This window comes from Mus caroli, chromosome 1 (genome assembly GCF_900094665.2).
Source record: "Mus caroli chromosome 1, CAROLI_EIJ_v1.1, whole genome shotgun sequence".
Lineage (NCBI taxonomy): Eukaryota > Metazoa > Chordata > Mammalia > Rodentia > Muridae > Mus > Mus caroli.
Genome location: NC_034570.1, coordinates 60,527,691 through 60,544,162, shown reverse-complemented (window position 1 = coordinate 60,544,162; position 16,472 = coordinate 60,527,691). Strand labels below are relative to the sequence as shown.

At 40.7% G+C, this 16,472-nt stretch overlaps 1 protein-coding gene across 5 annotated transcripts; it reads right to left on the bottom strand.

Annotated features, from left to right (window-relative positions):
* Nucleotides 1–258: 258 nt before the first annotated feature.
* On the bottom strand, nt 259–16,091 carry Rpe (ribulose-5-phosphate-3-epimerase). 5 transcript variants are annotated; one of them, XM_029476702.1, is made up of 7 exons: nt 15,894–16,091; nt 15,249–15,279; nt 10,373–10,452; nt 3,780–3,919; nt 3,259–3,393; nt 2,784–2,870; nt 259–1,181 (listed from the first exon to the last, which is right to left on the bottom strand). In XM_029476702.1, the coding sequence occupies exons 4-7, from the start codon at nt 3,915–3,917 to the stop codon at nt 1,059–1,061; spliced, it is 483 nt and encodes a 160-aa protein (XP_029332562.1). In that variant the 5' UTR covers nt 3,918–3,919; nt 10,373–10,452; nt 15,249–15,279; nt 15,894–16,091; the 3' UTR covers nt 259–1,058. The 5 variants fall into 5 exon arrangements, with proteins under 5 accessions (XP_029332562.1, XP_029332581.1, XP_029332573.1 ...); XM_029476721.1 differs by having other exon boundaries at nt 15,905–16,089; XM_029476713.1 differs by lacking the exon at nt 15,249–15,279 and adding an exon at nt 10,947–11,029 and having other exon boundaries at nt 15,905–15,923.
* Nucleotides 16,092–16,472: the final 381 nt, after the last annotated feature.

Here is a 16,472-nt window from a genome sequence, read left to right as displayed (position 1 = left end):
GGCTACTGGAGAGCTTTATGGTTTTTAGTCTTAAAATAGGAAAAATAAAATACCTGTTCTAACAATTATAGGACAATTTAGCAGTTAATATGATTATACAAAAGTGATTAATAACTCATAAAACAGACATGATGCTTGCCATTTTGTGTTGAGCATCTTCTACAGTCTAGGAGTACAACTATAAGCCTTCCAAAATCATGTTATGCTTTTAATTCTCAAATGCACAATAGTTATAGTTCCATTCAATATACATAAGAGTTTATAGTGAAAACAGTTGGGTGAGTTTATTAATGTTAAAGAGCTAGGATAGGGTACTCTGTTCTATTGGTATCCAACCCAGTGGCACTTCCAAGAGAAACTGTATGGTTCCTTTCTGCCTCTGGTTATTTCATGCCCCTAAGAAGGGTGGTTAGGTGAGACCCAGGGGCAGGAGGGAATTACAGAGTAGTCTGCTGTGACAAAGAAAATACCTTGATAAGTCTGTGCTTGCATTTCAGAAACCCTAGGCTTCATACATTATTTTCTATAGTTTCTAATAAACCAAGTGTAAGATTAAAAAGTAAAAATAATTCAAATGCAGACCATGACATGCCACCCCACCAAAGCTTCTAATTTTAGTCTCATTCCATTCATATTCTCAGGCATATAAACAGATCACAAATGACATGAACTAGAGAAAATATGGATGTCATTTGCTTTAGGAATAAACCAGGGAATCAACAGAACATTCTTTGTAAAAATACAGAAAAATGTTTTTCATAGTATCTAATTTTCCTCTTTAGCCATTAAGACACATTTCTGTCTGTAATCTTAAGAAATCATATTTTCACTCTTTACAAAAAATCATTCTCCCAGTATAAACATGAATATTTTCATCACGCTAAATTTCTAAATGACATCTCTATAAAGGTAGTTATTTCTAACCTCTTGAACATCCTGCACAATTGATTTTAATCACTGGAATGCAGCACTGCTTCGATTGCAATGTGATTTGGTAGTCAATATTCCTTTTTCCAGTAAAAAAGGTTTCATGAGCAGAAACTGGATTCCTTGTGGCTTCATCGATCAAGGGAACGTTTCTGAGCCGCTTCTGAGCAAACGTTTCTTAGTAAGTTGATAACAGCTCTGGGGTCATCACTCCTCATAATGGCACTGCCAGACACAATCATGTTAGCTCCTGCCTGTAAGAAGTACACAGCTATGTGTTAGCAGGGAAAAAATCGAAACCTAAGTTCAGGACTAGCATTTCCACCCTTGCTTCTGTCATCATTTTTCCAGAAGCTGACTGTAGCACTCTTAATTCACTGAGTTAAGAAGGGAAATGCTTATAAATGAGGCCACACTATCATTTGTAAATAAGTCTACCAAGCCACTGGACTGTTGGGTTAACTACCCCTAAGCTGCACACAGTATCTCTGCAACTACTTAGGTAAAGCATTAAACTCTAGGACCTGAATTCCATTCAGGTCTTTCCTATGCATATGAATGGCTCCAGACACTAAGGAAACGGTTGCATCTGTTTGTTTCTTTCTATGCATTTCAATGGCCACAGACACTAAGGAAATATTGTATCTGTTCACTTCTAGACAGTCTGAAAGGAGACAATATGAAAGCAGAAGCTAACCAAAAAAATCACAAACAGTGCCTTGCCATTTTGTGCCAAAAAGAATGTAAAATTATCTCTCAATGCATTCTTAGGTTCCACTATGGCTTAGAGAGCTGGGTGATATTTTTAAATATGGAGACAAGGAAATGGGAGGGAGCGTGGTGTTACATATACCCTAACAACCTCAAATGAGAGAACTCCAAACTTAGGGCCTGGGATTTGATCTGAGGGAAACCCAATATGTTGTGCAAGTCTCAGCAGGAAGCTGGAAAACTACAAGCTGAGGAACAATTCTCCAATTAGACCCAGTTACCTGATAGCACAGGGTTCCATCAAAAATACTCTTTTCAGGAATTAAAATTTATTGATTAACATGTCTCTTAATTTGAGCAGGAACAGCACAACAGAAAAATTTTGTTTTCTTTAAAAAAAAAAACCCAACATAATAGTATGTAAAGGATGGCCTGCTCAGTAACCCTCTGCCCTGCTGCTTTGGAAGGACCACTGCCAAGCCTTTTAGTTTGTTTTTTAAAGTTAAGGTCTTGCTATGTGTAGCCTTGCTAAGCTGGCCTTGAACTTAAAACTCAAATTTCTCCCATCCCTCATTTCTCTACTTTCTTAGTAACTGCCAAGCTTTAATCGTTGGTATCAGGCAGAAAAGTATGGCCACCATAGAAGAAGAGGAATAAAAACGAGCCATTTGACTTGTTCTCAGGAAGGGCTGCCATCTAATGACACCCAGAAGCAGATCAAAGCTAGGGTAGCTCCCTAGGCAAAACAGTCTAAACTTGGTAAATGAGAACTCGGCCTTGATTTTCATCAGAACTGCATCTTAGTCACTTCTTATAAAACACAAACAGGTAGCTAATAATTTTTAAATTCTAAAGACAGCATTATTAGGCCAGTTAAATGTATCTACTTTTCTCCAGTTGAGAAGTTATCTTTTAAAAGAACTTAGAGGTTTTGCTAAGGGCAACTTATTCCTTTTGGAGACCAGGATTCACTATTTAACAATTTATGTTAGTTCACTTGTTCTTTACTTTCTAATCCTACATTTGAACAAAAAAATACTTTCTCAAGGAAAAAAAATCTATTTGAGCAATCCTTTGGTGCTGAGAGTGTCCTGCAGGTATCAGCTATGGGAACTGTCCCGGTCCCAGTTGAGGAGTCATCTCACCTCCGCACACTTCTGAACAGTGTCAGGACCTACTCCGCCATCGACCTCTATATCCAAAGTTGGAAACTGGGTCCTCAACCAGTGAACCTAGACATACACGAACAAACAGTGACTTCTACAGTGGACATGCAGGGGGAAGCAAGCACACAAAACACTGCAGCTAACACTAGCCATGAAACGGCTAAGCCCACCCACACTGCATACAAACATTACTGGGGATCACTTCAATAGACTAAGCATATTATGTTTGTAAAAGCAGTTCAGCAAATGACATTCAATTTGTGATAGCTTTATGAAGACTGCAAAGGTCACAAAAATAAGTTTAAAACTTATCATGCTGTATTATAGTATCTGAAGGCATCTCTGTCCCTTCACTTCCAAAATAGGACATGTCTCAATGACATATATTGCAGTTATGTCTACTGAATAGACAACTATAACAAAAACCTTACCCAGAATAGAGTATTTCTTTTACCTTAGGCATCATATCTTCCATGAATTTCTGCCCTCCAAACCCAGGTTCTACGGTCATTACCAAGGCCATATCTATTTGATTAGCCCATGGGGCCAAATATTCAACTGTAGTTCCTGGTTTGATGGCAAGGCCAACCTGTAACAAACAGATGCTAAATCACATTATTTTCCTATTGTATTATAGTGGCCTAGTTAAAACAAAAACAAAAAACCTCATCTTACAAAACAAAATGAAAATCAGAGTATAACAGGTTTTTTGTTTTGTTTTTGTTTAACTTAGATTTATTTTTGCTACCTTATTTTTTGTTCTTATTAAACAGTTATTCTTCTTACAATATATTTGATCATGCCCTCAACTCCTTCCAGGTCCTCCCTAGCTGCCCAGATTTATATTTTCTATCTTTATTTCTTTAAAAACCAACTGCCCATGTCCAGACCTTTCCCTATCATTCATTTTCTCCCACCCATCTTACCAGCTCTGACAGGCACTAGTATAAAATAAGACTCCTATCATCAACTTACCTTCATCCCATTCTCCCGGATGTCTTTAATCAAAGCCCCTGGGTTCTCAGTTGCCTCAAGATGAAAGGTATATTGATTGGCACCTGCCACAGCCATTGGTTTTACCCACTGTTCTGGCCTAGACACCATCATGTGCATATCTAGGAAGAAAAGACGTCTCCTATACATTACTGAGAGGAATATACCCAGCTCATAGGATGAAGTCAGCCTATAGGTTTATTTATTTTGTCATTATGTACATAAACTATTCTGGCATTAAAAAGTGTTTAGTTATACTTTGTTATAGTCTTTATTCTAAAGATACAGTCTGGTTATATTCACTTATGAAATAGTTTTTCCACAAAAAGCACATCTGCTATATGTAAAAAGAAATGAAATCAGAAAACTGAGATCTAAGTCCAGGAAATGCTACTTTCAAAGGTTTAAAGAAGTTACACTACCTATACAGCCTTGTTCTCTTCCGGAAAGCTCCATGTGATTCTTTACATATGCTTTTTCATTGACCTTATTGAACTGCTACAGTAATGGATGCTCTAGGTCCTAGAAATCGAGCTGTTTCTCTACTGCCTTTGGGGTCGTTCTTAGTGAGATAGTATGCAAAATAAGATAAAATATGAGTTAGGCTGAACAGCTAACGCCAGCACAACTGAGACTGGGCCATACTAGGAGGACATGATGTCAAAGAAACTGGCAGGTAGGGAGGACAACGGAGCTCTGTAGGCTGCTGGGATTTATTCCTGATGAGATGGAGAAAACAAACGTTTCATTCAAGTGATAAGGGCCAACCACAGGGGCTACTGTGCCAGGAACCCGGGAGAAAGTCCTGTTCTGGATGCATAGCTGTATAAAATGTGAAAGGAAATTGTAGATGCTGCCAAGGATTTGGCCTGAGCAAGAAGAGGAGAGCTGCAGTTCACTGAATGACAGAGAGAAAGCAAGCTGGGAGGGCAGGTGGCAGCCTAAAGTTTGATGTACTTAAACACAGACATAGTCTTCTTAAAGTTTCTAAAACCTGTAGAGCAATTCTAATCCAGCAACATGGCTGCTCTGGCAAGGGATCACATCTAAAGATATGATCCTGCAGATTGCAGACATACTCTAGATTAAGTACATACCTCTAATCTTTAACAATGAAGGTAAGTTTTAGTTGAAGAAAGCAGCCATGTTGTAAAGTGACATCTAATTGAGGGGCAGACAAAGTGACAAATCAGAGAAACACTTACTAGAATAAGTCAGATAGGATACACCCAACACATATGAGAACAGTAGACAAAGAAAGGCCACTTAAGAGCAGCAAGAGAGGAAAAATGCATGGTTTGGCAGGTGGTGTGTATGCAAGGCAGTTTTACCTGGACAGTTTTATAGAGACAGTAGAGAGCAAGCTAGACACAAGAGAAGACAGAAGTAGCTAAAGAATGAGACCGAGCCAGAAGATTAGAACATATTGCCAAAATTAGTATGAGGCCAGACAGAGCATTTCAGTCAGAAGCCAAGAAAAGCCAGACTGTTTCAGACAGCTTGGAAGATAAGATTATACAGAGGCTAGAAGCTTCTAGGCTAGGCCTAAGGATAGTTAAAACAGAGAAGGAAAAACTCTGGGCTCAGCATGACTGGGCTCTTATTACCTCATCGGAGGAAATAAAAGCACCATTTACGAAAACTGAATGTGTTTCATGAGGAAATGGTTGCTTCAAAGAGGCAAGACCACAAAAAATATCCTGTGACCAATTCTCAGTTCTGTACAGGGCAGCACGGAGAGTAATGAGCATTTTTTTTTTTTTTTTTTTTTTTTTTGGTCAGAGGAAGTCCATTTTTGGTGTTGCTAAGACACATTTTTATAAATAAATTCTAACACTTCAGAATAAAACTAATATTATAAAATTCAAAAGCTTTGGAAAAGAGCTAGATAATACAAGCAGCATGTATTTCTAAACTAACAAAAACATGGCAGTAGATTAAAAACTTCATGTAAAAGCAACAGTCCTAGAACAGGGTCTGGCGCTCTCTAGTTGATACTGGCTAGATATACAATACAGGTGTTATGTGTTAGATATTTGAATTAAGACATTTCACAGTACGAATCGGCACACACACTATTAAAGAGAGCTTACTGCCCAGCTTCATTTTGGAGGTTTTCTGGTGTCAAGTGTGGTTTAAAATGTTAAACAGAAGGCTGAAGAGATGGCTCAGGAGTTAGAAGTTCTGGCTGCTCTTCTAGAATACTGTTCTATTCCCAGCACCTATTTGGCAGCTTGAAACTGTCTAACTCCAGTCTCAGAGATCCAAGCCCCACATATACCCTCTGCGGGCCCCAAGCATGCAAGTGGTTCCTAGACAAACCTGCAGGCAAAACACCCACATATTTATGCTATGTAAGTTATTTTTACAAAACTTAAACAAAAAATTCTAGAAATAGAAACATGGTAAGTTTTATATAAGGAAGTGAAAGATCTGTATGATAAGAACTTCAGGTCTTTGAAGAAAGAAATCAGAGAGGATCTCAGAAGATAGGAAGATCTCCCATCTTGGCAGGAATTGGCAGGATTAATATAGTCAAAATGGCTATCTTGCTGAAAGCAATCTACAGATTCAATGCAATCCCCATCAAAATTCCAACTCAATTCTTCACCGGGTTAGAAAGGGCAATTTGCAAATTCATCTGGAATAATAAAAAACCTAGGATAGCAAAAACCATTCTCAACAATAAAAGAACCTCTAGTGGAATCACCATGCCTGACCTAAAGCTGTACTACAGAGCAATTGTGATTAAAACTGGATGGTACTGGTACAGCGACAGACAGGTAAGTCAATGGAATAGAATTGAAGACCCAGAAATGAACCCACACACCTATGGTAACGTGATCTTTAACAAGGGAGCTAAAACCATCCAGTGGAAAAAACACACAGCATTGTCAACAAATGGTGCTGGCTCAACTGGTGGTTATCATGTAGATGAATGTGAATTGATCCATTCTTATCTCCTTATACAAAGTTCAAAGTTAAGTGGATTAAGGAATTCCACATAAGACTAGAGACACTGAAACTTATAGAGGAGAAAGTGGGGAAGAGCCTTGAAGATATGGGCACAGGGAAAAAAAATCCCTGAACAGAACACCAATGGCCTGTGCTGTAAGATCAAGAATTGACAAATGGGACCTCATAAAATTGCAAAGCTTCTGTAAGGCAAAGGACACCATGAATAAGACAAAACGGCAACCAACAGATTGGGAAAAGATCTTTACCAATCCTACATCCAACAGAGGGCTACTATCCAATATATACAAAGAACTCAAGAAGTGACTCCAGACACTATAACCTATTAAAAATGGGGTACAGAGCTAAACAAAGAATTCTCAACTGAGGAATACTGAATGGCTGAGAAGCACCTAAAAAAATGTTCAACATCCTTAATCATCAGGGAAATGCAAATCAAAACAACCCTGAAATTCCACCTCACACCAGTCAGAATGGCTAAGATCAAAAACTCAGGTGACAGCAGATGCTGGCGAGGATGTGGAGAAAGAAGAACACTCCTCCATTGTTGGTGGGATTGCAAGCTTGTACAACCACTCTGGAAATCAGTTTGACAGTTCCTCAGAAAATTGGACACAGTTCTACTGGAAGATCCAGCAATACCTCTCCTGGGCATATACCCAGAAGATCCTCCAGCCTGTAATAAGGACACATGCTCCACTATGTTCACAGCAGCCTTATTTATAATAGCAAGAAACTGGAAAGAACCCAGATGTCCCTCAACAGAGGAATGGATACAGAAAATATGGTACATTTACACAGTGGAGTACTACTCAGCTATTAAAAACAATGAATTCATAAAATTTGCAGACAAATGGACAGATGTGGAGGATATCATCCTAAGTGAGGTAACCCAATCACAAAAGAACACACATGATATGTACTCACTGATAAGTCGATATTAGCCCAGAAGCTCAGAATACCCAAGATACAATTTGCAAAACACATGAAACTCAAGAAGGAAGACCAAAGTGAGAACACTTCAATCCTTCTTAGAAGGGGGAACAAAACACCCATGGAAGGAGTTACAAACACAAAGTTCAGAGCAGAGACTGAAGGCATGACCATCCAGAGACTGTCCCACCTGGGGATCTATCCCATAAACAACCACCAAACCAAGACACTATTGCAGGTGACAACAAGAGCTTGCTGATAGGAGACTGACACAGCTTTCTCCTGAGAGGCTCTACCAGTGCCTGTCTAATACAGAGGTGGATGCTCACAGTCATCTATTAGACAGAATACAGGGTCCCCAATGAAGGTGCTAGAGAAAGTACTCAAGGAGCTGAAGGGGTTTGCAGCCCCCTAGGAGGAACAACAATATGAACTAACCAGTAACCCCAGAGCTCCCTGGGACAATCAAAGAAAACACACAGAGATACTCATGCTCTAGCTGCATATGTAGCTGAGGATGGCCTAGTCGGTCACCAGTGGGAGGAGAGGCCCTTGGTTCTGTGAAGGTTCTATGTCCCAGTATAGGGGAATGCCTGGGCTAGCAAGTGGGAATGGGTGGGTTGGGGAGCAGGGAGGGTGGGAGGGCGAGGATAGGCGATTTTTGGAGGGGAAACTAGAGAAGGGGATAACATTAGAAATGTAAATAAAGAAAATATCTAATAAAAAAAAAAAGAAAGAAAAAAAAACCCACAAAGAATATATTCACACCATTACAGTACATTGTCCTGTTCTAGTTTATCACCAGTCGTTGCTTACTAATCACTGTGTTTAATTATGTTAGGCTTTAACATAGGTGTGCAAGAAAATGATGCTGTTTCCTGCAGTTGCAAATATTCAGTCAAGATAGTCCTTGTTTAAAAATATGTACATCATCTTGTTAGCAATCTATTTTACATTAATTAGCAAATTTATATACACAAACATCATACATAACTACCTAAATCCAAGAAGAAAAAGTAGATATATGGGACTGGCATTGTATCAGGAAAGACTGATGATAAAAATATATAAAAATTAATGAGAAGTGAGAATGTGAATCAGAATATAAGAGGAAAGACCAATAAACACATGAGAAAGACAGCAGTGAGATGTGGGAACAGAGTGATTTATTTAATCATTTCTCATAGTGTAACATGTAATTTTAAAGTCCTGGCACAGATTACTAGCATATTCAAGAAGACTCTTACTTTGAAAACTCCTTTCCAAAGCAATAATGTTTAACACAAGATTATATTCAACTACATGAAATTTAAAAAGATGAACATGTTAGCAAACATGAGGTAATATTCACATTTTCTTTGGTTCTCTCAAAACAGATGCATCTTTTCAGCCTGAGTAAGGTGAGGGATGGCTATGAATAAGACCCACGCAAAACTGTAACTGTTCCTCATGAGGTGCCTGGTTTTCTTTAGTTTTTATATCTCAACTCTGATTCTCAGATGTGAATTTTGTAGAAGACAATAGCATGTTGTATGTCAAAAGGCTGGACACACTTGTTAGATGCTGCACTCAGCATGGACACGCTCACTAGAGCCTGCATTCAGGACGGTCTGCCTTAGTAGGAATGTCCTGTGTCTGCTCTGCTGATAATAGTCAAAAGACACATGTGGCTACCAAGGACTTGTGACTATTGTAAGTTACAAACTAAATTTTTATTTTAGTTAAAGTACCTAAATATGGGTTTTAGAGCTACCACACTGAACTGTACAGCTAGAGACATTCACAAAATTGCTCTACTGGCAAAAAAACCTTAAGATTCACTTAGTTATACAAGTTACAGAAAACATTATAAACTTGGATTCATTTCAGTTCAAATAACTTCTAGTTTGCAATGATCTAAAAAGAAACCACAGCCAAAATGGACAAAACCCTTCAGACTTCCTACCCTATAACACTGAAAGGAACTGTATCTGCAGAAAGCCTACAATGGAAGAAGGAAATTGGTTGTTTGCTTCATAAAGTCAACTAGTAGTCACAATAAGTGTAATCGCATGTGTTTAGCCTAGAGAAAAGCAAAGGTTGGTGATGGAGAGGTGACTCAGCACTTAAGAGGACAGGATGCTCATCCAGGACCCTGGCTCAGTTCCTTGCACCCACATAATGGCTCAAAACCTTCTGTAATTCCAATTCCAGCGAATCCAATGCCATCCTCTGGCCTGAAGGTACACACATGCACATTCAGGCAAAACATCCAAACCAGTGAACTATAATAATAGAAAATCACAAGGTGAGTTCTAGCTCTACCTTTGGATCTTAGAGTCTGATAAACTAAAGTGAGGTCAAAGAATAGACTGCACAGTGGGTAAAGTCAATCTGTCTCACTGAACAGTAGAGAAGAGTTAACTTGGACTCCATGCTTTGAAAGGCCTCTCTGAGGAGATGACAAACAACTAGGGCTGACGGGAGACCCTCACACAAGAGTTTTTCCAGGTAGAATCTGTGTCAAGGCCCTGGGGAAGGCAAGGTGTTTGACTGCTAAGATCAAGCTCATGATGCAGGAGCAGAGGAGAAATTAGGAAAAGGGTGCAAGATAAACTTGACCAACCAACCCCTCTCCTTTATTTAAGCAATAGAAGCAGTTTTAAATGGTATAACAACCCACTTACCAAAGAAAGGGTCCTGGCCTAGCTGCTTTCGGAGGCTTTCAACCACAGGGTGACCAAAAGTGATATTGGGAACAAAATGCCTGCAAGACAAAAGGAAAATCTTACTCCAAGAACATTTCCAATCCCACTTCTGCATTTTTCAATATGAATTCTAACAAGAGAACAAGGAAAGTTTAGAATTCCATTCCCACCCCCACCCCCAATAATCCTTAACATTTTTAGTATTAGACAAATTAAACAGAAATAACCAGGTAAGATCAAGTTTACAATTGATGTGTGCTGTCACATATATCTTCATAATGACAAGTCTGCAATTCATAGTCCACAGCAAGCAGAGATGGAAAGATGACAAAAGACACTTCCAGACTTGCTCAAGGGGAGCACCGGTTAATACAGGATTCTATCACAGGCGTCCCAAATCTTAGCCTCTAATCTACTTCAACCACAGGCCACTAAACTATTGTTTAAACCCTTTAAATAATAACCATTAAAAAAAAAATAACAATGCTTATTGGAGCTAGTCATAGTGTATTGAGAGCTCAGTTCACGCCAGGTGTTATAACTTTCTTCATACCTCAGACTGGTAAAAACAGGTATGATTTACAGCCTCTTTGAAGAACATGGAAACTAACAGCCTTCAATCACCTGGTTCATAATCTGTGGGACAGAATCCAAATTAAGTCAGGCTGACACCAACCCAACGCACTTAACCTTTACACTCCTTCAATACGAGGTGCACACAAATATTCTGAAATCCAAATAAAACCCCAAATCTGAGACAATTCTGCTCACAAGAATTTTGGATGAGAGGAATTCAATCTGCACCCCTTCCAGTCCTCACTAAATGGCCGATCAAGCTCTTAATGAATAGAACCATGGGATGGAAGACGACGAACTCCCAGAACAAGTACATGGAATCACACTCAACTGCTGCGTTAACAAAAAAAATAAATAAATAAACTACAGTGCTATGGTCCTGAAATGTAGACTCTGAGAAAAGCTTAACAATAATGACCACAGAAATGTGAAGAAAGAAAATAGCAAAAGAAAGATTATAATAAATACTTTAAGTATTCTGTAGAATTCTGAAATATTAGAAGATCACAGGACTTATCAAACATTGATATCTGTAGGACCAGAAAAGCTGAAAAGGAAGAGAAGGCAAAAATAAGCAAGCTTAGGTCAAAGGGACAAGGGTGTTGACCAAAGCAGGAGTAGGCGCCATCAGATTAAGGATGTTCAATGTTACACGCAGGTGTTCGGAGTTTATTGCACTGTAACTATCAAGTGAGGTATGAGGGCTTCTTAAGAAGTAATAAAATACATACAATAAAGCACAAAGATGGAGTGGGCAATAAGTGCAAGAAGGAAGGCAGGTGTTAATGCTAAGAATCGATAAAAATGACAAAAATAGGAAAATAAAAAGAGAGGGCCTGTCAACAACTGATTAGATGCAACAGGGAGTAAAAGAGAGTCATCCACAGTTAAGGCTTTTTCTAGTCCAGTGTCATACAATCAGTAAGTGCTGGCAGGAGGAGTTAGCACAGGCAATGAGGCTACAAAGCGCAGTCTCAGCATTCACCTGCCAGTACAGATACTAGAACAAATAGTCCTGGGGAGGGAAGAGCAACCCACATTCTCGGGATAGACCAGAGAGGGTCAGAACAAGCGGGCCATGGCTATGTTCTCTAACCAACTGATCCCTGGAGGTTCAGTCTCTAGTATTTAAAAGATTATTCCACTGCCTATCCAAGGGCCATTACTGTCAGGGCTCAATCACACACCAATGTTAATTACACCAGAAGTACGGGACAGGCAAGCAGGCAGCAACCCAACAGACTGTTCTACAACTTTACATTAAATCTTCAATCACATGTACTGTGCTTTTACGGTGTGCTCTTGAAAATTAGTTTGCTCAAATTTAGGTTCCATTTATTATTAAAACAATCATGACAAATATTATGGGCTGAGAAGCTGAGAATCTAATAAATACAAATTTACTTGAGAAACACAAGAATAACATGTAAAACTACCATCCTCCAAGTTAGGTGAACAATTTGTGCTCCTGATGATAAACTCAATGAACTGGGTTTAATAAATTCACTAAGAGCTCAATATGCACCAACATTTTCATGAGAAACTAAAGCTTGTGGCTAAGCCATAACTAAAAGGTGCAAAAACCTAGGCATGAAATCAGGTGTTTTGGAAATGCCGGACAACATGAATTATCCAAGGATTTCCAGCCTCTTTATGAGAGGTACTGAAGTTCCAAAAACCAAAGAACATGACTTTTTATCAAATGCCTCAGATTTCTTACCAGAATAGGAAATCCTAAATTAATTGACTTGAAAGCAAAGTAATTCACCAGAAACGCCAGCTTCATCACTATTTCACTCTGACATTCCCCACAACCCTCCTCAGAAGGAAAGTGTAACAAAGGGTTCCTCCTGCCTGAAACTGGGGACTTGCTGGGGACGATCCATAGCTGCTGTAACACGGGAATCTAAGTCTCCTCTCTTATCAGGTTCCATCAGCATCCCTATACTTTAGTAATAACTGGAAGGCAGTCTACTGCAGACAAACCAACAAACAAAATTTAAGAGGATTAAGGCTGGTACAAAATGCACCAAGACAGGAACCAGAAAATCTCCCCGGGGATCAGGAACTGGAGAGTCTTTGGCTGGTGGCAGCTGGCAGACAACGTTAAGGAGGAAAACTGAGCAGGTGAGACAGGCTAGAGAGGGTAGGGCCCAGGATACAATGAGAAACTGGTTACAGATGCTTGCCTTGTTCAATTCCACACAATCAAGGCCTAACCAGAATACAGAAGAGAATTCCAAATCTTTGATCTCTCTGGCAAAAGTCAGAAATTCAGTATTTATATAAAATCTCTCCAACTTAAATTAAATGCCAATGACTAATTTAGAAGTAGCCCTGTGCGCTGCTCCCATAGTTGGGATCAGCACATTCCAGCTAGCATTCTGCCATGGTGTCTTTTGTGCTTTTCTCAAAATGTGTTTCCAGAAAAACGAACCAGTCCTTTACTTCAGATATTTAACCATACTTGTGTCTGGCCACCTAGGGTTTCTTAGCCTAGTTTCTGACTTTCCAGATAAGATCAGTTTGAGACAGAGGAGAAAACTGAGGGGTAGAGAGTAAGCAGAGGAGGGAGGGAACTGCCTCAAGGCTGGCCACCTTTGTAAAGGGATCACACAGCTCTCTTCTGGAGACATTACAGTACATCAGGCTTTGTCTATTCTGCCAGGGTGAAGGGAAAGAGGCTGTACTTCCCCAAACTGGTTTCCTATTTTGCAAATGATGAATAGAAATAGCTTTTACTTCAAAGGAAAGAAAAAAGGTAGGTATAGATTTAAAGGCATAAAAATTGTTAAAAGTAGAACAATTTAAAATAATTTTTTTTGCCTTATTTACTAACTTAAGTCTGATATGGGGAAGGGGGTCTGCTGGGGGAAGGGGGAGCAACGGTGATTCTCAGAGATGCTTTCTACTATTACTAAGCAATGACAACATGCTTTAACGTCTCTTACCAAGGAAAGTCAGATCCTGCTCTTAGAAAGTTCGCAGTACATCAGGAGAGAGAGACATAGCACTATACCTTACTCTTCACGATAACATATTAACCTCAAAGAGTACCTGGACAGCCCACAGAGCCCTGGCCCTACACAAGAGACCAGATATCTAAGGAATACTGAGAGCAGGAGACACAGTCTCATCCAATACCAAATGGCCAGCTCTGAAAATATACACACAAGTGGCATTATACAGACTGAGCAGGTCAAATTTATGTATTTAGGGATATATGTGTGTATGTATTTTTACACATGAATTTAATAATTAATATTTTAAAAGGTCATGGTTTTGGAAAAAGAGCAAGGAGGTGTATGGTCTGTGGGAGGGTTTTGTGGGAGGAAAGGGAAGGGGGAATGATTTAGTTATATTATATTGAATCTCAAAAACTAAAGACGTTTAAAAATAAGGTTAAAAAGCTGGGCACACTCAGGAGGCAGAAGCAGGTGAGGCAAGCCTGGTGTACAGCATGAGTTCTAGGACAGCCAAAGTTGTCTCAAAACATCAAAAGAGAAAAGAAAAAGAAGAAAGCACCTGAACTGAATGCCAACTGCTTCTAAGTACTGCTATCACCAACACTTGTATTAGTAAAGTGAAAGCAATGGTCTCCATCCATCCCCTCTGCATCAAGCAGACTCACTTATACCTGCAGTCTGTGCCATGCTAGGACCCCCTACATTTTCTCAGGCACCAAAATCAACACCATCTCGGTGGTAGACATTCTAGTCGGTCAAGGGCTTTCAAGTAAGTGTTAAGAAAAACGAGATCTAACCACAGAGAGCCAAAAGAGACAAAACTGCTATGGACAAAACAGCAGTGATGTTAAAAAGAATTGGTGTAACTGAATGTGGGGACCCGTGCCCGTAATCCCAGCATTTGGGAAGCTGAGGCAAGATTTTGAGTTTGAGGCCAGTTAAGATTTATTATAGACCCTGTCTCAAAAAAACCAGAAAGAACAGCAACACCTCCAACAAGAAACGAAACTGGGGCAAATAACACATATTTGCCAATGTGACTGAGGGCAAACAGATTTTGCTTATTTGAAATAAATTTATTTTTCTATCTCACCCCCAAGGTCTTTTATAACTTTATGTGAACTTTCGGTGGGAAATGCTAGTCAAAAAGCCAAGACGATTCACGTTCCAAGTCTGTCACAAGCTTCTGTAATCTTGAGCAAGTCCTCCGGCCTCCTTTGGGTCTAGGTTTTGTTTCCTCACTTTAGAACCAACTTAGGAAACTTGTACCCTGATTCTGAGCATTATAACTACAGTGCTTAAAAATTACTTACAAAAAACTGACCTCCCTGAAGAGCAGGGTGCCTGAAGAGAAAATAGACAGGAAAATCAGAATTCGAATGGGTTATTCGATACAACTAACAACTGCAGAGAATCTGTTACACGCCAGGCACTGGACTCGCTCGTTTCAAGTTCCCCAAGACGCGGAAGCGTTCTATGATCAATAATCCTTCCATTTTCCTCACACTGAACCCGAGTCCCAATCAAGGCTAAAGCCGACTTGCCTAAGACAAGTCGGCAAGTGGTCGAACTCCGGAAGCCCATCCAGGTGTCAAGCTCACAGCCTCGGCAGAGGCTGTCTCCCGGCTTTGTCGAGAACTAGTTAAGTTATCTGAGTTCGAGCGAGCGAGCAAGTCGCGCCTGTCCCGTTGGGCCTCAGTTTCTCTACGAGTTCACGAGAGGAAGATCCTGAACACTGGAGGTGGCTCCCGGGTCCTATCACCACAGGTTACGGGGTGGCGGGGAAAGGCCCGGGGACCGAGCTCCGAAGTCAGCCAGGGCCGGCTCGGTGCCCTCGGCAGCGCGCTTGGCCAGGCAGCCCGTCGTCGCACAGGGGCACCGTGCACCCAACAGGCGCTCGCTGAGGTGCAGCGACGCCGACCCGCGCGGCCAGCCCGCCCCGAGCCCCGCGGAGTTACCCGTCCATTACATCCAGGTGCAGGTAGTCGGCCCCCGAGTCCAGCATGCGCAGGCACTCGGCCCCCAGGTTGGCCAGGTCGCTGTTGAGGATGGACGGGCCGATCTTGCAGCCCGACGCCATGGTGCCGGTTCCTTAGAGCGAGTGAGCCCACGAGAGCCCGGGCCAGCCAAGACTCCGTCCCGATTGGGCGCGCCGCACTGGCTCCGCCCCCTCCCACCTTGCACTCTCTTCCGGACTCTGCCGGAAGCAGCTGCCTTGCGGCGAGGAAGTCCCGCCTCCTTCTGGGGGGACGGGGGGGAGGGCCGTCAGCTGGCGGAGCCAGGAGCAGAGCTTCTGCCTTCTGTCTTGAATTTCCAAGGATCTTTTGGCTTCTTTTCCTTTTGAAAGGGAAAATAGTTTATTGAGTACAATATAAGAAGTTCTACGGGTTGATCAGCTAGACTACCACCTACAATGTAGGAAATTTGTTTTTAATTTTTTTTCTGTTTCATACACGTATAGCATATATTGTGATCATATTCAACCCCATTACCCTCTCTTACCCCAGCCACTCCTCCTGACCCCTTCTTCTCAATTA